Below are 23,479 nucleotides of genomic sequence, written 5' to 3' on the forward strand. Positions count from 1 at the left end.
ACTGTTGCTAAACCCTTCACATTTAATCCCACAGCTAATATCATTCCCATTTTACAGAGGAGGCAACTGAGACCCAGGAAAACTAAATACCTTGGCCAAGGCCATATAACTAGTAAATGCTAGAACCAAATTTGAAACTTGGTCAGTCTGACTGCAAAGTCTGTGCTCCTCTAAAATAAAAGATTATTCTCCTATTATAACCTGATTTGTACAGCACACTGTGAAGAGAGGGAAATAATGAATTGCATTGAAGGAGAATGAAGTGGAAAATTTCTCTTCAGGCAGTCTGTTACAACCAAGTCCCTAAACAATTTATCCTTTGATATAAGGGCAATTACCCAGTCAATTCATTATAGGGATCCAAAGAATGGGCCTCATAGGAAATTTTAAAAATATCCTAATAGCCTGAAAAAAGAGTTGATAATATGCCATTAAAACATCCCATCTGAATCCAGAGTCCTGTCTTTCCTGCCATGCAGGCCTTATTTCCCCAGAAGAAATCTTTCATTCATGGATTCTCCACAGCAACAGATTGCAAAAGCCAAATAGGTTTCCTCCCAAGGTCCAATTGTCTTCACTGGTTAAAGGAGATTCTGTACACACATGACATAACAGGAAGGAACTCAGAGTGGACGATGTGGCGTCCCAAAGTTACTGTGCTACGTCCTGTCAGTTCACCTCCTGACATTCAGGGGCTCTGTCTGCAAAACGAGCCAATGACAGTTGCCCTCCATCCTCCCAGGGCTGCCACAAACAGTAATTGAATAGTGAATTATATGTAAATCATACATAAGACTCCAAGTAACTTTAATAGTTACAATAACAATAACTGTAATTCTTGAGAGTTTCCCCAAGCACATTTTACACACGCTGTCTAGTTAATCCTCCCAATGGCCACCTGAAGAAAGTGAGGTTTGGAGAAAGGAAATGACTTTCCCAGGAACATGCAGGCACTGGACAGAGATGTCAAGGTGGCACCTGGGACTGTGAGCCTCCAGGGGTCTGGCTCCATATAAACCCCCTATGCGGGGAATCACTCAAAGTCCAGAAAAGCCTCAGACAGTCTCCCATTCTGGTAAGTTCTTTCCCTTGGGAAAATGATGGGAACAATAAGGATAATCATTTTTGCATACTCAGACAATCTCAATTTGTGCAGAACCTCTCCACCCATAACATCCCTTGAAAATCAAATGCTGGGGATAAGGCCAGGGCAGATTGCTATCCCCATTTCAAGGTAACTTGGCCAGCAAGGGAAGGAATCCTAGCTCAAACCCAGATCAGCCTGATGCTAAGCCCGGGATTCTGAGCCATTCCCTGCAGCTGATGCTGCATCCTAACACCAGGAGTCCATGAGCAGTACATGCAGCTGGGCAGCTGTGGCCTCCTGTCATCTCCCATCAGCCTCTCACTCCAACATGTCACCATCTCTCTTTGCAGATCTGGACGGTCCATCTGGCCTAGTGACAGCCAACATCACCAGCTCAGAGGCCCTGGCCATGTGGCAGCCAGCCATCGCTGCAGTGGACAATTACGTCATCTCCTATGCAGGGGAGAGAGGTGAGGGCCTGTCCAAAACTCCCCACTCTGAGGAGTGTCTGTCCTGTTGCAAACTCTGCCCACTCTCTGTTGTCCTTCCCACATTTTGGCCCAGGATGGCAAAAATGTGTGACTGGGTGAAGGTCCATCATGTCCCATGGTTCTTGAACACAACCTCAGAATAGACTCCTGGGTTGGGCCGGGGGTGTGTTAAAGTGTGAAAGAGCTGTTCAGGGGGTGGCCAAGAAAGCCCTACCCTTGTTCCTTTGCTTGTCCAGCAAAAGAACGAAAATAAAGTGGCTACATCAAGTGTGTCCAGCTCTCTCCTCTCTCTGCCTGTCGGTGTAAGCTTCTCTCTCTAGGAAGCAGCTGTCATCTCTCACAAAGAAGGAATCCAGGATCTAAAATCTTAAGCAGGTTGCCACAGGCAGTGCCAGGGGCCTGAGCTTCTCAGAGGCCACAGAGAAGACCAGTGGTAGGCAACTCCATTTTTAGAAAAGAAAGTAGTTTTCCTTGGTTTTACAACTACCTTTGCTGATTTATCCCGGAGGGCAGTGTAAACACTTGCTTAGGGCACCAGCAAAGTACAGCTGCCAGAATGTCAAATCAAATACAAATAAAAATAAGAGAGAGGAGAAAGAGAAATTCCTTTTCAATGAGCTAATCCACCATTCTGTTACGAACTACGCTTAAAAGAAAATTTTACTGGTTTAGTTTCAAAGTATATGTAAGTCTCATATTTTATGGTTAGGATTGTTTTACTGTCAGTAGCCATACGAAGGGCACTATAATCTTACCAGTACCTAGGCCCTCTGAAAATCTTAAGTCAGCCTGAAAACTACCTAATAGAATTCTTTGTGAGGACAGAGCAAAGGGGCAAGAGGTGTTTAGGTTTATTCTTATTATTCTTAAATCTTAAATATTCTTGTGAACAAACCCTTCTAAGGGAAGATGGCTCTGTCCCTTGAACCTAGCACCTAAAATAAATCAGGGTAGAGTTCACAAGAATTATAGAAATGGTGGATGCATGACTAGCAAAGGGCTGTCCAGAGGGGCTCAAGAATTATTAGGAAGGGTGATCAAGTCATCCAGGTTTGCCCAGAAATTTCCCAGTGTTAGCACCCTGGAAAACCCCTCAGTCCCCAGCAAGCCAGGATACTTGGTCATCTATGATTAGGAAAAAAACAAATACACCTGGACACTAAGGTTTGGTTTCCACGGTTGCCGTGGAGCTGAGAGGCATTAACCTGGCTCTAATGTCTTCTACTACCCATTTTGGTGATCCCTCAGCCTAATCAGTTGCCAAAATTTGGCAAATCAGAACTGGACATGCAAGTAGGTGAAAGGGAGGGGCGCATATTCAACAGGACAAATTATATTTGGGAGGTTCTGAGGCTTAGGGATGTCACCTGCCACCCTCCTCTAGCTCGTTTGTGTCTGCTGCAAAGCTGTTACAGTCCATGCTCTGCTGACCTCCAGTTCCCCTTCCTTCTGATTTGGTGCCTGGAAAAATCCAGTCTCCATATGATAAATCCTTTGTATATGAGCTGAGCACTCAAGAGAGAGAAAGGGGTGTTTGCCAAGTCCACTGAGAGTTCAGACAGTGAGAGGTAACTGCCTCGGTATGTGTATTTCATGCTTAGTGCCAGAAATTACACGCACGGTGTCCGGGAACACAGTGGAATATGCGCTGACCAACCTCGTGCCTGCCACAGAATACACACTGAGAATCTTTGCGGAGAAAGGGCCCCAGAAGAGCTCAACTATCACAGCCAAGTTCACTACAGGTCTGGTCGTTCTTCTTTCTAAGCCCCCGCCCACAACCTCCATTTTAAACAGTAATCCTCCTGCAACTCTTCTTTCTTCAATCAGTTCTTTGCCATGAGATGACAGCAGCAGCAGCTAAATTCATCAGTGCCCACTCAATTAAGACTTTCAGAAAAACACCATTTCCTTTTGAACTTAAATGACCTTCTTCCCCCACCCCCAGAGTAGGAAAAGATTTTAAGAGGAGGACTTCTTAAGTGGAAAACCAGTCCCCCACTAACCTTGAACTGAGTATTTGAGATCCATGTCCTAGGTAGGGAAACATTTTTTAAGAGAAAGATTTTTCAGGCAGGTGTTCCTATACGCCCATTGGGCTTTATACATTGAAATTGTTTTACAAAATTTAACAAGCACGGGGGAACATCCTCCAATAGGGTTGACTACCAATATTGGCACTGATCTGTCCTATTATTTAGAAACAAGGGGTGGTGGTAATTATGTTCACAGCTATACTTTTCTCCCCAAATCCAACTAGTGTCAATCAAGACCATGTTGGATACAGGAAAACCTGACCCTTAGGGTAATACAAACTGCCTAGAATTCATGCCTTTGAAGGCCACATGACCCAGCCTTCTCTTTACAGATGGGGAAGGTTCTTGCCCAAACTTAGTGGGTCAGTGGGTGGTAAGGAAAGGACTTGAATCCAGGCCTCCTGATACCCATCCAGGGAGTTTTGTCCTTCTCTTGCTGATTTATTAACTATCAAATATCTTACCTTCTCCAGACCTTGATTCACCAAGAGACTTGACTGCTACTGACATTCAGTCGGAAACTGCCCTCCTCACCTGGCAACACCCCCAGGCATCAGTCACCGGTTACCTCCTGGTCTATGAGTCTGTGGATGGTACAGTCAAGGTATCTTGTAGTAGATGAACAACTCTGCACTGCTCTTTGAAGCATTCAAATTATCCTCAAAGTAGGGACAGATTCAACTGGTAAAGCTGGGGAGCTAAAAACATAAAATAAAATCAGTAGGGACTGGACACCATGCCAGACTTTCTGAGTCATATGTCATATGCTCCAGCCTCTCTCTTTTTAAACAGAACACGGTTCTGGTAGTCAGCCAAGGTCAAGAACCACGGTTCATTACACATGAAGACATTTTAGGAGCTGGAATTTTGGTCATTTACTGTTTATTGAGCAAAGGTCAAGGACTTCTTCTGCGTCTTTACCATATATATTACCCTTCAGGTGTTATCAGTACATTATATATTGCAATATGTATTACCACATCCTTGGGACAGCAATTGTTAATACTTTGTAGTCTCTACTCATGAACTTTTTTCTTTTACTTTTTATTTGAAATGGTTTTAGACCTACAGACATGTTACAAAAAGTGAGTACAGAGAGTTCCCATGAACGCTTCCTGCAGGTTTCCCAATGTTATCATCTCATGTAGCCATTATCCAAATCAGAAAATTAGCATTGGTACAATACCATTAACTAATATACAGTCCATATTTGAATTTTGACAGTTGTCCTACTCATGTCCTTTTTTGGACCCAGTATGCCTGTCATGTCTTCTGGTCTCTTTCAAACTATGATAGTTCCTCAGTGTTTCCTTGTCTTTCATGATCAGGACAGTTTTTAAGAATATTGGCCAGTTATTTTGTAGAATGTCATCAGTCTAGGTTTGTCTGAGGTTTTCTTATAGATTGTGGCCATGTGTTTTTGGCCAAGAACACCATTAGAATGATGCTGTGCCCTGCTTGACACATATCAGGGGTGCATGATGTTGATATGATTTATTCAAGTCATAGCAAGGTTGACTTTGTACACTTGGTTAGGATGCTGTCTGCCAGGTTTCTCCCCTATAAAGTTACTGGCATTTTATTATACAACTTGCACTGTGTTTCCGGTTTCTTTTTCTGTTTCACTTCTATTGTTTGGTTTTGTTTTGTTTGGGTCTCCCTCTTTTGTGTTACAAGTCCCCAGCTGTCCTTTTCTACTTTCACCAAGGATGAAATAGCTGAGTAGGAGTTCCAGCTGCACAGGCAGGACTTGTCAACTGTGGGGCTTACTATAGAGTGATTGGGCAAGTACCAGCAATTTTCTTGGGTAACCCCAAATTTCAGAACTGCGAGACTTTTCTCTTGAGCTAATCAGTTACCCCAGAGAAATCTTCCAATGCCTTAGAAGTAAGCCTCCACTTAATCTTTTGTTTCCAGTGTGTAATACCTCAGGCTGCTTCCCCTCCCCCACTGAGTTGGTGGCTTCAAATGCAGAGTCTCTCTGGCTTAACCTCCCTAAACAGTAAGCCTCAAGATTCATTTAGCTGGTGGAAGCATAGTCATCTGGGCTGTGGGGATAAGAAAAGATGGGTAGATGGGTGGATCTAATGATTTTTTATACAGATTTTTCTAGCAAACCTTTATATAGCCACTTCACACACTGGTCTTCAAAGGCATCTATTTGTCTGAACCTGTTGGACTCTGTGGTGTATATCAACCAGACTCTGATTGGCTTTACCCATTGTGGTTAATTAGCCCCCAGGTTTCTCCATTCTAACACCTCAGTTGCCAATCAACCTCCTACTTTCCACCCACCAAGATACCTTTTGCTGACTCCTCTCCTGTTTCCCTCATCTTTTGGGATTTATACCTTATACCCTTTGGCTCTCATTCTACTGGGTATCAGAAGCAAATAGAGACAGATGGCTGTATTCAACCAGACATGTTTTATCAGAAATGGACACACATTGCTAATCACTACCATGGTTCTCCCTGGAGTTAGTATAACAATGAACTAACTCATTGCATGAATGGAAGCAAGATCTTTTCCTTCTCTGGGTGTCAGTTTTCACATCTATATAATTAGTGAATTGGACTCACCAATTTCTAAGGTCCCTTCCTGGCCAGGTATTCTAGAATCTTGTGTTTATCTAAAGCCATGAATCCCATTTCTATCTACTCTAATTGCAAGAAAACAACTCTGCACAGCAGCCTAGAAAGCAGACAGGTAATTGTATACCCAAGTAATTTAATAAGCTCTGCTTTCTACTTGACACTTGATCCTTCCCCATGGAAACAGACCCAGAATTTCACAAAGGTCACTGGGTCACTGGTATTAAATAGACCTCACTGGTATTAAGTAGACACTGACACTGGTTAACTTCCCTTCATGTCCAGCCCCCAGCTTTTTACATCTCACTTATGAAAATCCAGGAGAAAAGTCCTGGGCAGGGTATGTGAGGCCAGGGTGCAAAACTGTCCTCTGCAACCAAAAGTTATGGAGTTAGAACAAGTCTCTTAGCCTCTCTGACACTCAATTCCCCCATGAGAGCTATCAGAATAGCATGATGACCCAATACCAAGGGTTCAGGAAAACCTTCCAGAGGCCCCCATGCTTATTCACCATTCCTAAACCTAGTCTGCCTTGTTAGCAGGTTGTAATAGGATTGTTGTGTTTCATTTACCAGGAGTATAGGTTGGATTTTAATTCCAGGCACCAAGGTCATCTGCTAAAATGTGATCCTACAGAAATTGGAAGCTAGAAAGAGGAATTAAGAAGAAAGAGGATCTCCTGCAAACTCAAACTGATCCCCTCCTTTGGACAATAGCACATTCACCTGCTACTTACAAGAGTAGAGTAGGTCTTGTAACAGCTACACACATCTGCCTCTCCTGGACATCTTTGTTCTAGAAAAGACACACATTAGGCCAGCTCATGCCTTCATCATGACATGTCTACTGAGCTAGCGTAATCATATCTGGACTCAAGAGAACCCCAAACTGATGACCCATCAGAATCATCTGGGGAACGTCTTAAATATCCACCTTGCTGGGTCAACTTCTGGCTGTTATGATTGTCAGTCTGGGATGGGGCCCAGGCAGCATACTGTTTTAAAGTTTCACAAGGGGCTATGATAAAGAGTCTTCTATAGGGACCCACTGACCTAGTCTCAATGTCTAGACTTTGTTGCCTGTATGATTCATCTTGTTATCAGATTAAGGTTCTGAAAGCACAGATGGGTTCATGTCATTCACTTTTTCCAAAGCTTTTGGAGTTCCCCATTCCTTATAATGATAAACTTCACTTTCTATAGCTTAATATTATAATCTGGCTTTCCACCACCACCACCCCTTCCACTGCTTCCCAACCTGAAACCAAGTATGGTTAAGTCTTTGCCTCTTCACATTATTTAACTTGCCTTGCCCCTTCTGGTCCCAGGACCTTGCTTACACTGCATCCTCCCTATCTCTTCCATATCATCATTGAGTGTGAAGCCTGGCACAGAGTGGGTATTCCATGGATTCTTGCTGATTAAATAAATGAATGAAGGGAGAATGAATGAATTCATGTATTGTCTATACCCTGAGAATTTCTGTGGCCAAAAACTATTATATTCTTTCTTCTGCTCTTAGGAAGTGATTTTGGGTCCAGACACCACCTCCTATAGCCTGACAGACCTGAGCCCATCCACCCATTACACAGCCAAGCTCCAGGCATTGAGTGGACCTCTCAGGAGCAAGATGATCCAGACCATCTTCACCACAAGTAAGGGGCCCAAGAGAGCACTAGAGCCCTTGAGAGTCTCACTTTGTTGACTGAATCAACTTCCTTACAATTTTCTTACAATTCCTCCACTTCCTTACAATTTTCAAATAAACCACTGAGAAAGATCAATTCCTGCTACTACCTAGAAGCCCAAGGAATGTGGGTACAGAGGGGTGCAGTGAAAGGAAAGGAGAGTTAGTGGTGACCATGTCTACATTCAATGCTCATTGCCCCCACTTAACTCTGTGTGAAAGTTACCATCATTCCACAAGCCTCTTTCTCTTCATTTATACAATGAGATGAATAGCCACCCCTTACAAGGACCTGGGAGGTTAGATGAGGTACTAGGCCATCGAACTCCTAGGCCAGGATGAGACTCATTATCCAGTCTCAGTATAAGCTCAATTTCCCTGTACTTCCTCTTCAGCACCTCAGAGTTTACAAAGGCCCTCCACATTCTTAATCACAAACAGCTTTCCCAGCAAGCTGTGGTCCAGGTTATTAAGCCCAATTTCCTGGTGGGGAGCAGAGTTTCCTGGAAAATAAATGACCTGCCCATTTAGAGTTAGAGTCTGAGCTAGGCTCAGGCTTCCCAGGCCTGAGGACCTCCCTTGAACCTGCCACTGGGCATCTTCTGCAGGTGGTAGATGGTGGAGTCGTTCCCCTGGTAAATGAGAGGCAGCCTGCACTCCTGAAGAAGGGAGAAACTGGCCTTTGAAGAACCCAAATGTGGGGTACACTGCATGTATCCCAGCTCTGCCTCACACCCTTCACATTTCCCTCAGCAGCCCTTTTGCACATATCTGCTGACAGGTGCTTCGTCTTTGCCAGATCTTATACCAGATGTTGGGGGCACAAAAATATGTCTGCCCTAAAGATGCTACTCAAGCCATGGCTGTGAAAAAATAATGAAAACAGCTACTGCTATAACCTGCAGTGAGGGCTGTGAAGATAAAGGGAAGACGTGTCAGATCAGACAAAAAGGACTGCTCTTTCTCAGTTCTCAGGCCCACCTACTGAACACAGCTGTTTTGTTTGTTTTTTGCATCACATCATCATACTTGAAAATGCCCCAGGCATTCTCAATTTTTTTCCTCTAAGATTCCCAGGCCCAGAGCAGTTAAATGGCTTGTCTATATTATCCAGGAAGGGAGTGGCAAGTTTAGGACCAAAATCCTGGTCTCTGGTTTCAGAGTCTTCTGTACCCATATTGTGGATACAAATGTAATTTTGGAGAAGAGCGAAGATCCAAAGATTTTATCAGATTTTCAAAGCCACTTGCAGCCCAATAGAATGCATGGATCCATGGTGAGCCACCCATCAGGTGCTAAATTAAATTTTTTTTTAATTAAAAAAAATAGTCAGGTGTTACCTAGCTGCTCCAGGTAGTTCAAGATCAACCTGATATCTGTCCCTCACAGCAGCTCAGCTTGCCCCCCACTAATGTCACTGACATCTTCCATCCATACAAGGGACTGAGATGGAGCCCTTGTATCCTTATGTCCACAACTTCCAAACCGCCTAGCACCCTCTCCCCGTTTTAGCCCCGTGTTGCACACAAGGAGGCAGCCTCTGAGAGGTGACATGGCCTGCCTGTAGGAATCTCGCCAATAAACGTTGAGCTGCGATTTGAAAGCTGCCGCCAGTCCTCCCGCTCCTCCTGAGAGAACTATTACTTCTTACCCCACAGTTGGACGGCTGTATCCGTTCCCCAGGGACTGCTCCCAAGCAATGCTAAACGGAGACACGACCTCCGGCCTGTACACCATTTATCTGAACGGTGATAAGGCCCAGGCCCTGGAAGTCTTCTGTGACATGACCTCTGACGGGGGTGGCTGGATCGTGAGTATCACCTAAGAGATTCTTGAGCTCACAGGCACGGCGGGGGTAGGGAAGGGCAGCGAGGGCGAGAGGAGGGATGGAGTTCTGACACGGGTGTCCATAACGTGTTGCAAGATGGGGCCTGTCACATGGAGGTACTAGGGCATGATCTGTTAAATGGAGGAATGAGAAAGAAGCTGGGGAGAAAACGCAGGGAAAAATAATTTCCTTATCTTTTATCTCATCATCCTTCTCAAACAATGGTGTGACACATGAATGGCAGCAATCACTGAGCCCATTACTGACATTAGTCAACAGTGACTGAGCACTTATAATCTATAAGCACAGGCCCTGTGCTGCAAGTTGTACATGAATTGTTTCAACCCCATTTCCATGAAGCTGGATAGTCTTTTTTTTAGGGGTGGGGAGTAGTCTTTTTAAATCCCATATTTCAGATGAGACCACCAAGGCCCAGAGAGGGAAGGTATCCTGCCCAAAGTCACATGGCAAATTCGTGATGGACACAACTGGGCATTGATGCTCTTTTTACAGTCTGACATTCCTTCTGCTCTGAAAGATGTCCTCTCCAACTTCCTTCAATCATATTCGTGCTCCCAGACTCACTGGTTATGCTTATAGGTATTCCTGAGACGCAGCAACGGACGAGAAGAGTTCTATCGAAACTGGAAGGCCTATGCTGCTGGGTTTGGGGACCGCAGAGATGAATTCTGGCTTGGTATGTACCCCTACATGCTCGGTTGTGTCCAAAAGTGCCCACTTCTGCTCTCCTTTTCATTTGTCCTAACCCACAGTAACCTGTGGAGGGGAAGTGGATTAGGAAGCAATATCGCTGGTGGAAGAGGCAAAATATCACATTCCCAGTGGTAGAGACTGTTTAAATGCACTGGATCATTAAAAATAAAAATATAAAAACTGATGGAGGGAGAATCAGCAGCCAGCCGTAAGAATTAGCCTCATCTTTAAATCATTCACTGAACAATTGATAGAATCATCCTCACTGTTATCACTGCTTCCATCCCAGGTACCAAATGCCTAGGTGGTTCTTTATATCCAAAACCTTGAAACCTCCCAGCACCCCCACAAATTAGATTTTATCCCCATTTCGCACGTGAGGAAAGACACCCTCAGAGAGGTTGAGTTGCTTGCCAACCGCTAGCCAATAGCGGTTGAGCTACAATCCAAATGTTGCCAAGTTCAAAGTCAACAATAAAGAGCCATTACCTGTCCTTACGACTCACTCTTCCCCACAACCTGCCTGGTGCCGAGCACTGTCCTCTACACTGTTACTGGGCTGGGAATGTCTGTTCCATCATCATCCACTGCCTTTCACTGGGAAGGAGCTCTAGAGTTTACAAGGTGTTTTTGCCACTTTATCATGTCCTTTGATCTTCACAATACACTGGGAAGTGGGCCAGGCAAAAATTACCAGCCCAATTTTACCTGAAGCTTAGAAACATCATATGTTTTGCCTGATCTTACAGCAGCATTGGGCAGATCAAGTTTCCAGCCTGGCTCTGTGTGCCTCGAACCTCCTTCCAGTTCACCCAGCTGCTGCTGGTGCAGGGTGGGATGGAAATGGTGGCCTCCATCACCTGTGCTTCTCCAGTCACCCTTGTTTGTCCTATATAGGGCTGGACAACCTGAACAAAATCACAGCCCAGGGGCAGTACGAGCTCCGGGTGGACCTGCGCGACCACGGGGAGACGGCCTACGCCGTGTACGACAGGTTCAGTGTGGGAGATGCCAAAACTCGCTACAAGCTGAAGGTGGAAGGGTACAGCGGGACCGCAGGTATGGAGCAGCTGCTCCTAGAACCTAAGAAACCCCAACAGTCTTCCTGGGTTTTCAGCTAATTCATCCACTCATCGTCCCTTCACTCCTTCCTTCATTAATACATATATTTATTGAATCAACAGATATTTGCACCTCCTGTGTGCTAATTCAGAAGGACTGTAATTGAACAGGGTTGGGTAGATATTTTGGTCACAGAAACATAGAGTAGGTGGGAATCAGTAGGTAAATTAGGATTGATCTACAACAACAGTCACTCAGAAAATTTGTTTTTCGTATCCTGATTTAGATAACACTCAGGAAAACAGTCCCTCAGAGGCTTTAATATTCATCTAACCTAGTGCTTCTCAAATTACAGTGCGCATATGGCTTGCCTGGGAATGCAGCTGAAGTGTTGATGCTGATACAGTATGCCTGGGGTGGGTCTAAGGTTCCCCATTTCCCTGGTGATGCTGATGGTGCTGACAGTGCTAGTCTGTGGTCCACACTCTGAGCAGCAAATGATCCACTCCATCACCTTGAAACTCTTCTATGACAACCTGCCATTGGCCGTCCAGCTCTAGCCTGCCACATCCCCCATGAGCAGGAGGTCACTACATCCCAAGGAGACCTTTCATTCCTTGTCTGGTACATAACCTCATCCAAGTTTTGAAGATTTCTTTGACATGAATTGGCCTTTGGTTTGTTTTTGGCACCACATTAAAGGAGAAATAAATAACATGCGTTAGGGCCCCCCAAGTGGCTTCATCTTTGGTAGATATTTCACATGCATTACCCCTATTTAAGTCTCACACAAACCCTTCCAGGAAGATATTGCTAGCATACAAATGAGGAAACCGAGGCTCAAAGAAGGTCAGTGCCTTGCCCAAGATGAAACAGCTTGTACAAGATGGGCCCAGGATGTAAACTTGGCTGCAGAGAACTGTTGCAATCCAGCCATGGAATCCATCCCCACTTTGGGGTAGGCTTCAGTTATATTTAGAGAACAGAAAAGACAAATGCTATGGTACATTTCCAACCTCTCTGAACCCTGACAGAAACATCTATAAAGGGGAAAGTCCCAGAAAAAGGTTAGAGAAAAGCCAGGCTCAGGCTAGGGAGGTACAAAACTCTTTTGAGACAGCAGTTTACATGCCAGTCAGTGGTAATAAAGAGAGATACCCAGGGGCCAAAATTGTTTTAGTTCTTGCATCCCTCAAAGAATTCTGACATTTTCTTACCTGGCACTAAATACCTCTTTGGTTGAGATAGCTTCAGGCAAGGAGGATGTTGTTGCACAGCAAGCAAATCCACCAAGCAACAGGAATGTGGCCTCTGCCTGCCTCTCTCTGTTTGCCTCTGAGAGGATGAACCATAACATTTCCCTTTACTAAAATAACTTGTAATGCTGCATTTTATTTTCTTGTGTTCTTTTGTTTACAGCATTAAAAGCAGGTCCTCCCCAGGAAAGCATCGTTTCATCAATCCCCATTGCTCCTTGTTAGAATTGTCCGTTAAAAAGCATCTGAGTCCCTTTGACAACTTGCTCCAAAATATCAGGATACAACACCTCGTGTTTTGAATTCTTTGTGCACAGCATGTGGCTAGGGCTAGGGGGTGGGGGTGGGGACAGAATGCAATGGCACTTAAATGCTCCAAAAATTCAATAAATTAAATTACAAATTAGAACCCAAATTGTATTATACATAAGTGGCTTTCTTGTCTAAGAATATAGGAACACTTATCAGATGAACACTTTAAAAAAAACCTGCAATACCCAGGCTATGTGGTGACGTTTAATATCGGAAAGATTTAACTATAGGTCTGGCTATAAATATTTGTATTTGTGGGGGAGGCATACCATTTTTTAACTCCAAAGTTCCCACATTACACTCTGAGATCCTTTATATAAAGGGAATGCAGAAATGTTATAAAAATAACAACAAATTAGCCCTCTCTGTTTACAGTAAACCTTCATATCCATTGTCACAACAGCACTGTGAACTAGATAGAATTGGAGTGTTAGTCCCATTTTATTGATGGGAAAACTGAGGTTCAGCAGAGGACTTGCCTTGTGCAAGATCACAGCTAGGAAGGGAAGAGATGGGGCTTGATCCTAGACCCTCCAAAGCTACCTCCAGCCCACATGGTGACACTCACGTCCCACCCAGTCCTCTTCAAGGCCGACCCATCCCAGGACCTCTCTGTTGTTACCTCTGCTTCTGCCCTTCACAGCCTGGAAGGGAGACTCCAGCTAGGATTGCTCAGGTGTCTATATTCTCTCACCCTAGGTGACTCCATGGCTTACCACAATGGCAGGTCCTTCTCCACCTTTGACAAGGACACAGACTCAGCCATCACCAACTGTGCACTGTCCTACAAGGGGGCTTTCTGGTACAAGAACTGTCACCGCGTCAACCTGATGGGGAAATACGGGGATAATAACCACAGTCAGGTGAGTAGAGTGCGGGGGCTCACGGCAGGACCAGGGAGCTGGTTGGGGCCATTCAGCCGCTCCATCCCCACAGAGCCTGGGAGGAAGGAACCTCTGGGAGCATTCCCTACACAGTAAGGAGATGCCTCAGTGACACTGCAGGTCAGGGGAAATCACCAAAACAGCACATGTGGACCCTTGGAAAGCCCACAAAGAGCCACTGAGCAAGAAGAGTCCAAGCATGGAAAGCTCTCCTCAGACAAAACCTTCGTCTGAACCCCAAAATGTAACACAGCAAAGTGGAGGCCCTTTACTGAAGCAGGGGTGAGGCAGGCCCAGAGAGCCACCTTGTCTCCTTGGCAGAGCTGCCCAGAGGTACCTCTTAAATCCCAGCCAACACCAGAATGAAAACCAGAGGCTCTAACCCCCATCACTGTGTGACAGGTCCAGAGAAAGGGGACTTTCCTGAACTCATGGAGGAAAGCTGGAGGCAGAGCCAAATCTCCCCTTTCAGTCCCTGACATTTCCCTTGCACCACGCACAATGGCTATAGCACAACTTCTGCAATCACAACAGATATCTGATCCCCCTTTAGAAAGGGGTGAGTTAAAAGGAATTCACTTACCTACCTGGCCCTGAGTCCCTCATGCCCGAGCATGAGCCCAAACAGTAAGGAAAGTCAGGAGTGACCAGCTCTAGACAAAAAGGACAGCGACTCTCAGAACCAAGCTCCCCCGGGGGGGGGGGGGGGGAGAGTCCTTCTTCTCCAAGAGCTGCAGTGGACCTCAGGGGTTCTTAACAGGTCTGCTCATCGGGATCACCATGGGTCTTTGGGAAAAGGCAAAGGCCTGACAACCCCAGAGAGTCTGATTCTGTAGATCTCAGGTGGGAAGCTGGCATCTCAGCTTCTTTGCTCATTTGTGTTTTTCTGTTGGTCAGTTTGTTTTTGTGTGTGTGTTTGTTTGTTCGGTGTTTTGGTTGTGTTTTGTTTTTGTTTTTTTGGTTTTTGTGTTGTAAGCCCCATGGATGATTCCTGACATCTAGCAGGCACTGGAACTGCTGCTGTCCATTGTTAGTGATGTCGATGGGTGTGTTTATGCTTGAGTGGGCTGCTTGCAGCTTATACCTGCTACCTTAAATGTGGATCTTACCTTGACATCATCTCTGACACTTTTCAAAGTGCTCTCACCTTCTTTATCTTACCTTCTTGCCACCTTTACCCTGTGAGGAAATCAGGATATGATTTGTACAAAGGAGGTTAAAGTGACTTGCCCACCTCCTGACCCCAGTGCTGTGTTCTTTTCCATCTTACTATGTTGCCTCATTAAGATTTCTACCCTGAATGTGTCATGATGATGGGAACGAGTGTTGTTGGGGGGGGAGAGGGGGGGTGGGGGGGTGGGGTTGAATGGGACCTCACATATATATTTTTAATGTAATATTATTACAAAGTCAATAAAAAAAAAAAAAAAAGGAAAAAAAAAAAAAAAAAAGATTTCTACCCTGAGCAGTTCGTATCTGCCTTGTCTCCTAACACCAGTGTCATACAAGGTCCTTCTGAAAAACAAAGACAAAAACCAATAAGCTACATTCCAACAAAGACATTTCTTTTTCCATCCCTCTGCCCTGTATTGGAAGAAGAAGCAGATAAGGTAGAAGGCCACAAAGGAGTCATAGGAGCTCAGTGCCAGCTGTGGCTCTGCTCTGGCCCCCCTGTGACTGCCTTTCTGGCTTCAGCCTCCTTCACAGTACAGTGAGGCCTTGCATCCAGCTCTGAGCACACGAAAAAAAGAGGGTACAGGAAGGCAGCCAAAGGCTCATGCTTTTATACCGCAGCACCTTACTGCAACTGCATAACCCAACACATTAGCCCATTAAATGAGCCAGCCATTCCTAAATTCCACCTCCCAACAGACTCAGAGACCTCCTGATGCCAGGGAACATCAAATCATTAGGATCAAGTAAAAAATGTGCTTATTTTCCTCTGGCCATTAACTTCTCCGTGGACATCTTTCCTCATAGCCCTATCCAGCTTAGAAAGAAAGATGGGTTCAGTGCATGGGGTGGTTGCTTAACAAGTGCCCTGACTGAAGGTAAAGTTACTTCGTGAGCCCCCTCCCTACCCCACCAGTGGGACTAGGGGTGATGCCATTTGGACCTGATGGGCAGACTCTACCATCTTGAGGTTCCACTCAAGAGTCAAGCAAGGTACCAGGAGGCCTGGACACAAATACCATCTTTCATTATGGAAAATCCTTGGCCAAAATTCCAGAGATATTTCTCTTGCTTGAGGCTTAGTAGCTAAAGGAAGCATTATTTTTCTAGCACCTCCCGTATGTCCAGCACCATGATAAATCCTTTACAAACTCATTTAATCTTCATAATATCCTTTCAAGGATGATCAGACCTTAAGGAAAGGGGGAAAAGTAGTAAAACTGAGGTTCAAGAAGCTGTAATAGGGAAACGGACTTGGCCCAGTGGTTAGGGCGTCCGTCTACCACATGGGAGGTCTGCGGTTCAAACCCCGGGCGCTGTGTGGCGCTGGCCCATGCGCAGTGCTGATGCGCGCAAGGAGTGCCATGCCACGCAGGGGTGTCCCCCGCGTAGGGGAGCCCCACGCGCAAGGAGTGGGCCCCGCAAGGAGAGCCGCCCAGCGTGAGAGAAAGAGCAGCCTGCCCAGGAATGGCGCCGCCCACACTTCCCGAGCCGCTGACAACAGAAGCAGACAAAGAAACAAGACGCAACAAATAGACACAGAGAACAGACAACCAGGGGAGGGGGGGAAATAAATAAATAAATAAATAAATAAATCTTTAAAAAAAAAAAAAAGAAGCTGTAATAACTTGTTCAAGAATATTTAGCTCTAAAGAGCCTTAAGATTTAACTTTATACTGCAACCTGACATATAGTTAAATCTATCATCTTTTTACTTTCCATATCATGCCTTTATTAAAATATTTCTATTTATTCTTGTGAATTATAAACTTCTCTGCACAGAGTCAGTCCCTCAGAACCTATTTCTAATGATGGTACATTTCATTAGCCACCAATTTGTCTCAAATGGCAGGCGAAAACTCAATGCAAACTCAGGTGACCTCTGTCTAATGTAAAAACTTAGGGTCACATTCAGCCAGCCCTTTCCAAACCTTTCATGACACAGACTGACAGATAAATAAGAGACAACTGTTGATACTAAGTGATCAAGTTAAAATGAAGCTTGTTTTGTTTGGCTGACTAAACAGCAATGGTCAATGAATGCCTTGCCTAATGGAAACCAACCTGGAGGCCTTCTCTTTTTTACAGGGTGTTAACTGGTTCCATTGGAAAGGCCATGAATACTCAATCCAGTTTGCTGAGATGAAGCTGAGGCCCAGTCATTTCCGAAATCTAGAAGGCAGGCGCAAGCGGTCATAAATTCCAGAGACAACTGGGTGAGAGAGCAGTAGGGCCCAGAGAATGGAATTGATTTTACCAAAGCATCAATATAACCAGTCCAACCATCAAGCCACACCTGGCATCTGCAAGAGTTAAACTTGACCATGGATCACTGGGGCCAATGGTAACAGCACTGACCTCGTCCACTCTGCGATTACTTCCTTCGCACCAAAGACAACAGTCTCCAACAGGTTTCTGTTTTGTTGTTTGATTCAGCAAAACTCTCCCGGTGACAGCATCACAATGATTTTTCATTTCTCTTGGGTGGCTCTGGGAATGGGAGAGGGGTAGGCTGTACATTGGTAGTTTGTTTTAGAACCAGCCATATTTTACACAAAGCTGTATAATTAATTATCATTATTTTTGTTAGCAATGATTAAATGTGTGTCATTGGAAGATGTCCCTTTTTTACATTTCATACAACAGAAACCAGAAAAGCAATACTGTTTCAATTTTAAGGATATGATTAATATTATTAATATAAAATAATGATGATGATGAGAACTAAATATTTTTAAAGAGATCTTTTCCAAAACACATCTGGACAGTACCTGAAATTGTATTTTTTTTTTAATAAAAGCACAAGTACTTTTAAGTTTGGGTGCTATTTTTTCTCTCGTCATTGAGTCTGAGTCCATCAAAGTCAATGTATTTGAACCAAGGGAGGAATGTTGGACAGGATCATGGTCAAGTGAGAAAGGAAGAAGGGAAGGGAGATGAGAGTTTTGGAGGGAGATAATACTCTTCTGAACAAAGTAAAATGAAGTTGAACAAAACTTACAACTTAAGCTTCAGCTTGCTCAATACTTCCAGGACTAACAGTTTATGTTTTAAAAGATGCTTGCTTTTTTACCCATTCTCTAATGTTACCATGTAGTAAGAACTGTTATCATACAAGTGTTAAAATCCTCAGAATCAGCCTGGATTTAAGTACTGGTGCCACCACCTGCCTGAGTTCAAATACTAGTTCCCAAGTTCCCTAACCTCTCTGGGCCTCAGTTTCCTCATCTGTAAAGTGGGGATCCTATCAATTCTTATTTCAAAGCATTTCTGTGAAGAAAAAATGATATCATCTACACGAGGCCCTTAGCACAGTGCCTGACCTGTATTAAGGGTTAATAATTGATCACTGTCACTACTATTATTTTATCTGTGATAGAATGAGGTTCATAGAAGTACAATGACTTGCCTGTGGCTTCTTAATTAATAGCACTAGGATTTAAATCAGGCCTTCTGGCTCTAATTCTCCTGTGCTCTCCCAGACCCCTGATGAAAGGTTCTCCTTCCCTGGGAAAATGAGTGTTATGGTGAAAGTATAGGTTGCAGAATGGGGTCATGGGGTAAGTTCAACTGGAACCCTCATCAGGCTCCTATAGTCCTGAAGTGTTGGAACTAGAACTAGAAAGAATGCAGGTTAGAAATGTCTCCTTCTTCCCTGCCAAAAAAACTCCAAAAGGAAGAGAACCCCATGATCCCCCGGCCTCGGTCTGAACACGTCTAGTGATGGGAGCCCAGTGTCAGGCCAGGCAGATCTGTCTGTACCCAGCAAACAGAGTGAATCAGAACTGCATGCCACACAGCATTTCTTTTTTAAAAAAGAGGGGGGGGAAACGGACTTTGGCCCAGTGGTTAGGGCGTCCGTCTACCACATGGGAGGTCCGCGGTTCAAGCCCCGGGTCTCCTTGACCCGTGTGGAGCTGGCCCATGCGCAGTGCTGATGCGCGCAAGGAGTGCCCTGCCACACAGGGGTGTCCCCCGCGTAGGGGAGCCCCACGCGCAAGGAGTGCACCCATAAGGAGAGCCGCCCAGCGCGAAGGAGGGAGCAGCCTGCCGAGGAATGGCGCCGCCCACACTTCCCGTGCCGCTGACGACAACAGAAGCGGACAAAGAAACAAGACGCAGCAAAAAGACACAGAAAACAGACAACCGGGGGAGGGGAGGGGAATTAAATAAATAAAAATTAAAAAAAAAAAAAAAAAAAAAAGAGGGGGAAGGGAAATGCAATTCCCAGTTCATTCTCTTAGGGATTTTCAGCAAATTGACTTCTTTAATGAAAATGCTTGGGCCGATAACCCTCATGCAAATGGAATGTGATGGCTCAGAAGCAAGGAGCAGAGGAATTTATGACTCCAGCTGGATCCTTTGCTGCTGAGTTTATCTTGCTTTAATAAACGTTATCATGTTCTATACACAATTTGCTGTTCCAGATCATAAGACTTGTTGCCTGCATTTCAGCCATAGCAACCAACATTCCCCTTACAGCATAAATCCAAACCAACAGGCTCCCTGTAGCAACCCAGCCTCAAGTGGGAGACTGACTCCACCTCCAACTGCTAACTTTGGATTCCCTGGGCCTCTACACCCTCTCTAGAACTGTGGTTATTCCTAAACTGTTGTTAATCCCCAGAAGTCACACAAGAATCAAATTCTGCTTGGTGAAGAAGCCACATCAAGTAGGGATCCTTAACCTTGGCCTTTAGAAAGTTGAAAATGCCCCCAAATGAGGGACTGATGACAGACAAGGGCCTGAGGCTACAGCATTCTTACCTACACATTCTGAGGCTAATGAACTCACCATTTCTCAAACACAACCTTAAATCCCTAATCTCTGAGGTTTTGTTCAAGCAATCACCTCCATATTGAAAGGTTCACTGGAATTCTACTCAACTCTCAAGTTCCAATACTCTCCACCTTCAGAAAGCAGTCAACACCTCTCCACTGAAAATTTATTTCCATGGAGCTGGACATCTTCCTTTTGTCCCTCTAGATCCACTCTCTACTTTCTTCATTGCTCCATGCCCTGAAAAGCCACCCTGTATGGACTATATCAGTGGGCTCCCATATCCTCTGGCTCCCAGTTGGGTATCAAAATTGGAAGCACTAGCTGAGCATTAAAGAGAAGCTGGTGTGGGGAGGAATGAGTTAGGGTATTTGTTTTCCAGCTCCATCTCTATAGCATCACCCTGGGCTGAGTTTCCATCCTAAGAGGGTCACAATACCTATCAGGTGAACTGCTCACACAACTCTCACTTTGGGTTTCAGATGACTGCTACCCACCCTCACCCTTTCAGGCTTAGGGGTGGTCATTACTCACCAGCAGTTGCTAGACCTGGGAGACTGCACTATGCCTTGTGATTTCCCCCCATTTTGCCCACAGTTTGGAAGTAGTCCCTATGCATATATATTTCTCAGAGTTCCTCATGGACACGTCAACACCCAGGGACCCTAGGACCCAGTACCATGTGATACCTGCCTGCTTGCCTCTCTCCTCCAGTGCACTTTGGCCATGGCTTCCCAGAATCCAAACTCCTTTCCAGTTTTGGAGAATTTTCCACTGCGTGAGGACCATGCTTCCACCATGGAAACTGTACTCTTTCCCCCTCCCTCTGGCAGCCAGGAAATGGGCAGCTTTGCCAATTGGATGCCCACAAAGATACTTTTTTATTAGAGAAGTTGCAGGTTTATAGAAAAATGATGCAGAAAATAGAGTCCTCACATACCTTACTATTATTAACCCCTTGCAAAGTGTGGTACATTTGTGACAAATGATGAAAGAATATTATTATAATTGTACTATTAACTATAGTCCATGGTTTACATGAGGGTTCACAGACTGTATTATATAGTTGTATGTTTTATTTAACAAAAAAATTTATTCTAGTAACATGTACACAATCTAAAATTCCCCCTTATAACCTCATTCAAATATATAATTCTATTCTGTTAATTATGTTCACAATGTTTTGCTACTATCACCACCAAGGGACTTAACTTTGAGCAATGAATGCAAAACAAAGAGCCTGTGGCATTTGTTTCACCAGGCTCAACATAGAATCTAGCATTGGTGGCCATATATTTGTGGGAGGATCCTTGGTAGGGGACAAGAATGTCTTTCTTTAATGACAATGACTATTTACAACAGTGATCAAGGCTGACAGCTGACTTTCTGCTACCTCGCCTCCTTTGGTTTATGAGGGTTTTCTGGACCTGCTGCTGCAAACTTCCTGTCAATTTTTATGAGCATCCTGATAGCCTTCCAGCAAATTCCCTTTTTTCCTTAGGTAGTCCCAGATGATTTCTGATACTTGCAGCCAAATAGCTGGACTGAAAGTGTCCTTTTCTAGAACATTAAGTCCCTCCTCATATTTCTTGACTCTCTCTATGGACCCAGTACTGTGGTTGGCACATTAAATATTTACCATCATTTGATAGTCATAGCCACCTATGAGACAGAAAAAATTAACCAATTTTACAGAAGAAAACTAAGCCTTATGGTAGTTAAGTGACTTGCCCAAGGTCACTCAGCTGGTGTCAGACCAAGATGTAAAGCCAGGTAGCCTAATTCAAAAATCCAAGTTCTTTGCAGAGAGGCTACATTATTCATTTCAATAAACCACACTAAATCAAGGACAGAGCATTATCCAGTTAACAACCATTTGTGGAGCACCTCCCATGTGGAAGGCACTGTTCTAAATGCCTGGCATTCATTAGTGAAAAGAGAAAAAGATCCCTGCCATCACAGAACTGATATTCTAAAATCCCCACTAATAGTTGGCTACTGTTATTGGATAGCATGATGATGGTAGTGATGAACCATCCTTGCTCAAAGTTAAAAGTCCTTCCGTGGGTATCCAGTGGACAGGTTCATGTTATGTACCTATGCCCTGGCTGCTGGGGAGGGGAGAGAGTGTTTTCCCCTGTAGCTTCCATGGTAGGAGACAGGGACCTGACTCAATGGGAAATTCTTCAAACCTGGAATTTAACAGGGGAAACAGTAAGTGATGAGCATAATACATGAGCAAACTAAATGGTAGATTAAAAGGTAATTGGTGTTGAGGAAAAAATGAAAAAATGGAATTGGGTGAAAGATAACAAGTGCCAGGCAGGGGTGGGGCACGTGGTAATATTCAACAGGGTGGTCAGGCAGGACAGGTCTCATTGAGCAAAGTCTCAAAGGAAGAACAGAAGATATATTCAATAAATATTAGTTGCATGAATTAGTGATCATTCTCTCACTTTAAAGAGGGGGAAACAGAAGTCCAGAGAAGGGGAGGGATTGCCCCAGGCAATGGCAGTTTGGCGACAGATTCTGAAAAGAAGCTATGTTGCTTTGCTCCTCATCCAATGTGGCATGGTGTCCCCAGCAAGGAGCAAAGCACTGTAGGGTGTCACCATCCTGCAGCTTCTGTGACCTGCATACTGTCACACACCTACCTCTGGGACTAGGATCCCAACTTCTTCTCCCTTTCTTGGCTTGCTCCACCCAAGCCGTTCTTTTCCTTCCCACCGGGATTTGTCCAACCCCAGAGAATCCAGGGGCTATGTGTGGGCTGGGCTGATTGGTCCTCTTTGCCCTTGAGTCTCATTTCACTTAAAAACTGGTGTTGAGCACACCCCTTTCCCCACGTGTCCAACACTAAGTGACCAAAACAACCAAGAGCGGGCCCTCAGGCAGCCTCCAGGCCAACAGAGAGCCCGGCAACAGCCTCATCATCAGATGCGTAAGGGCATAATTACAAACTGAGCAAATACAAGAAGCTCTGAGAACATCTGAAGGGGGTCCGCGCCTCCTCTGGAAGGCTTTCCTGAGGAAATGCTATTAGAACCAAGTTCTGAACAATAGGAAGGCGGTAACCTGGTGAAGGAGGCAGGGGAAGGAGAAGGCTTCCCAACGGGAGGGCAGTATAGCTCTACAGGCCCCTGGGCTTCCAGGCTGCATGGAAAGAAACCCAGAAGCGCGGGAGCAGGGAAAGCGACGAGGGCTCTGAGGCTGCAGCGGTGGGCAGGGACCCCATCACACCAGGCCTTTGGGTCAGAGCAAGGACTTTGATCTTTTTTTCTAAAAGCAACGGGAAGCTACCAAAAAGTTTTAAGTAGGGAAGTATTGCGATCGGATCTGTTGTTGTTTTGTTTTTTTAATCTTTTATTGCAGTTTGGATCATGGTAGGCAGGTGGCAGACAGGAGATCTGTGAGGAGGTTTCTGCAGGATCCCGCTTGAAACATGATGGCACTTGGGATGGTGTGGTGTCATGGAGATGGAGTGTGTGGTTTTGAGAGCTGTTTAAAGGTAAAATCCACAGCCCAGAAAATTGCTTCACATCCTTGCCCCGATTTCTGAGCTCCCTCAAGTCCTACAG

The 23,479-nt window shown here is 44.8% G+C and overlaps 1 protein-coding gene across 3 annotated transcripts in view; it reads left to right on the forward strand.

Moving 5' to 3' along the window:
• TNC (tenascin C) overlaps nucleotides 1–17,936 on the forward strand; it is a 97,316-nt gene extending 79,380 nt beyond the window's left edge. For all 3 annotated transcript variants that reach the window (XM_058302491.2, XM_058302492.2, XM_058302493.2), the window contains 9 exons: nucleotides 1,438–1,557; nucleotides 3,180–3,323; nucleotides 4,088–4,218; nucleotides 7,728–7,860; nucleotides 9,551–9,702; nucleotides 10,321–10,417; nucleotides 11,332–11,493; nucleotides 13,764–13,927; nucleotides 17,210–17,936. In XM_058302491.2, coding sequence (XP_058158474.1) covers nucleotides 1,438–1,557; nucleotides 3,180–3,323; nucleotides 4,088–4,218; nucleotides 7,728–7,860; nucleotides 9,551–9,702; nucleotides 10,321–10,417; nucleotides 11,332–11,493; nucleotides 13,764–13,927; nucleotides 17,210–17,320 — 1,214 coding nt within the window. In that variant the 3' untranslated portion in view covers nucleotides 17,321–17,936. The remainder of the gene's footprint in view (nucleotides 1–1,437; nucleotides 1,558–3,179; nucleotides 3,324–4,087; nucleotides 4,219–7,727; nucleotides 7,861–9,550; nucleotides 9,703–10,320; nucleotides 10,418–11,331; nucleotides 11,494–13,763; nucleotides 13,928–17,209) is intronic.
• Nucleotides 17,937–23,479: the final 5,543 nt, after the last annotated feature.

This window comes from Dasypus novemcinctus, chromosome 8 (assembly GCF_030445035.2).
Source record: "Dasypus novemcinctus isolate mDasNov1 chromosome 8, mDasNov1.1.hap2, whole genome shotgun sequence".
NCBI lineage: Eukaryota > Metazoa > Chordata > Mammalia > Cingulata > Dasypodidae > Dasypus > Dasypus novemcinctus.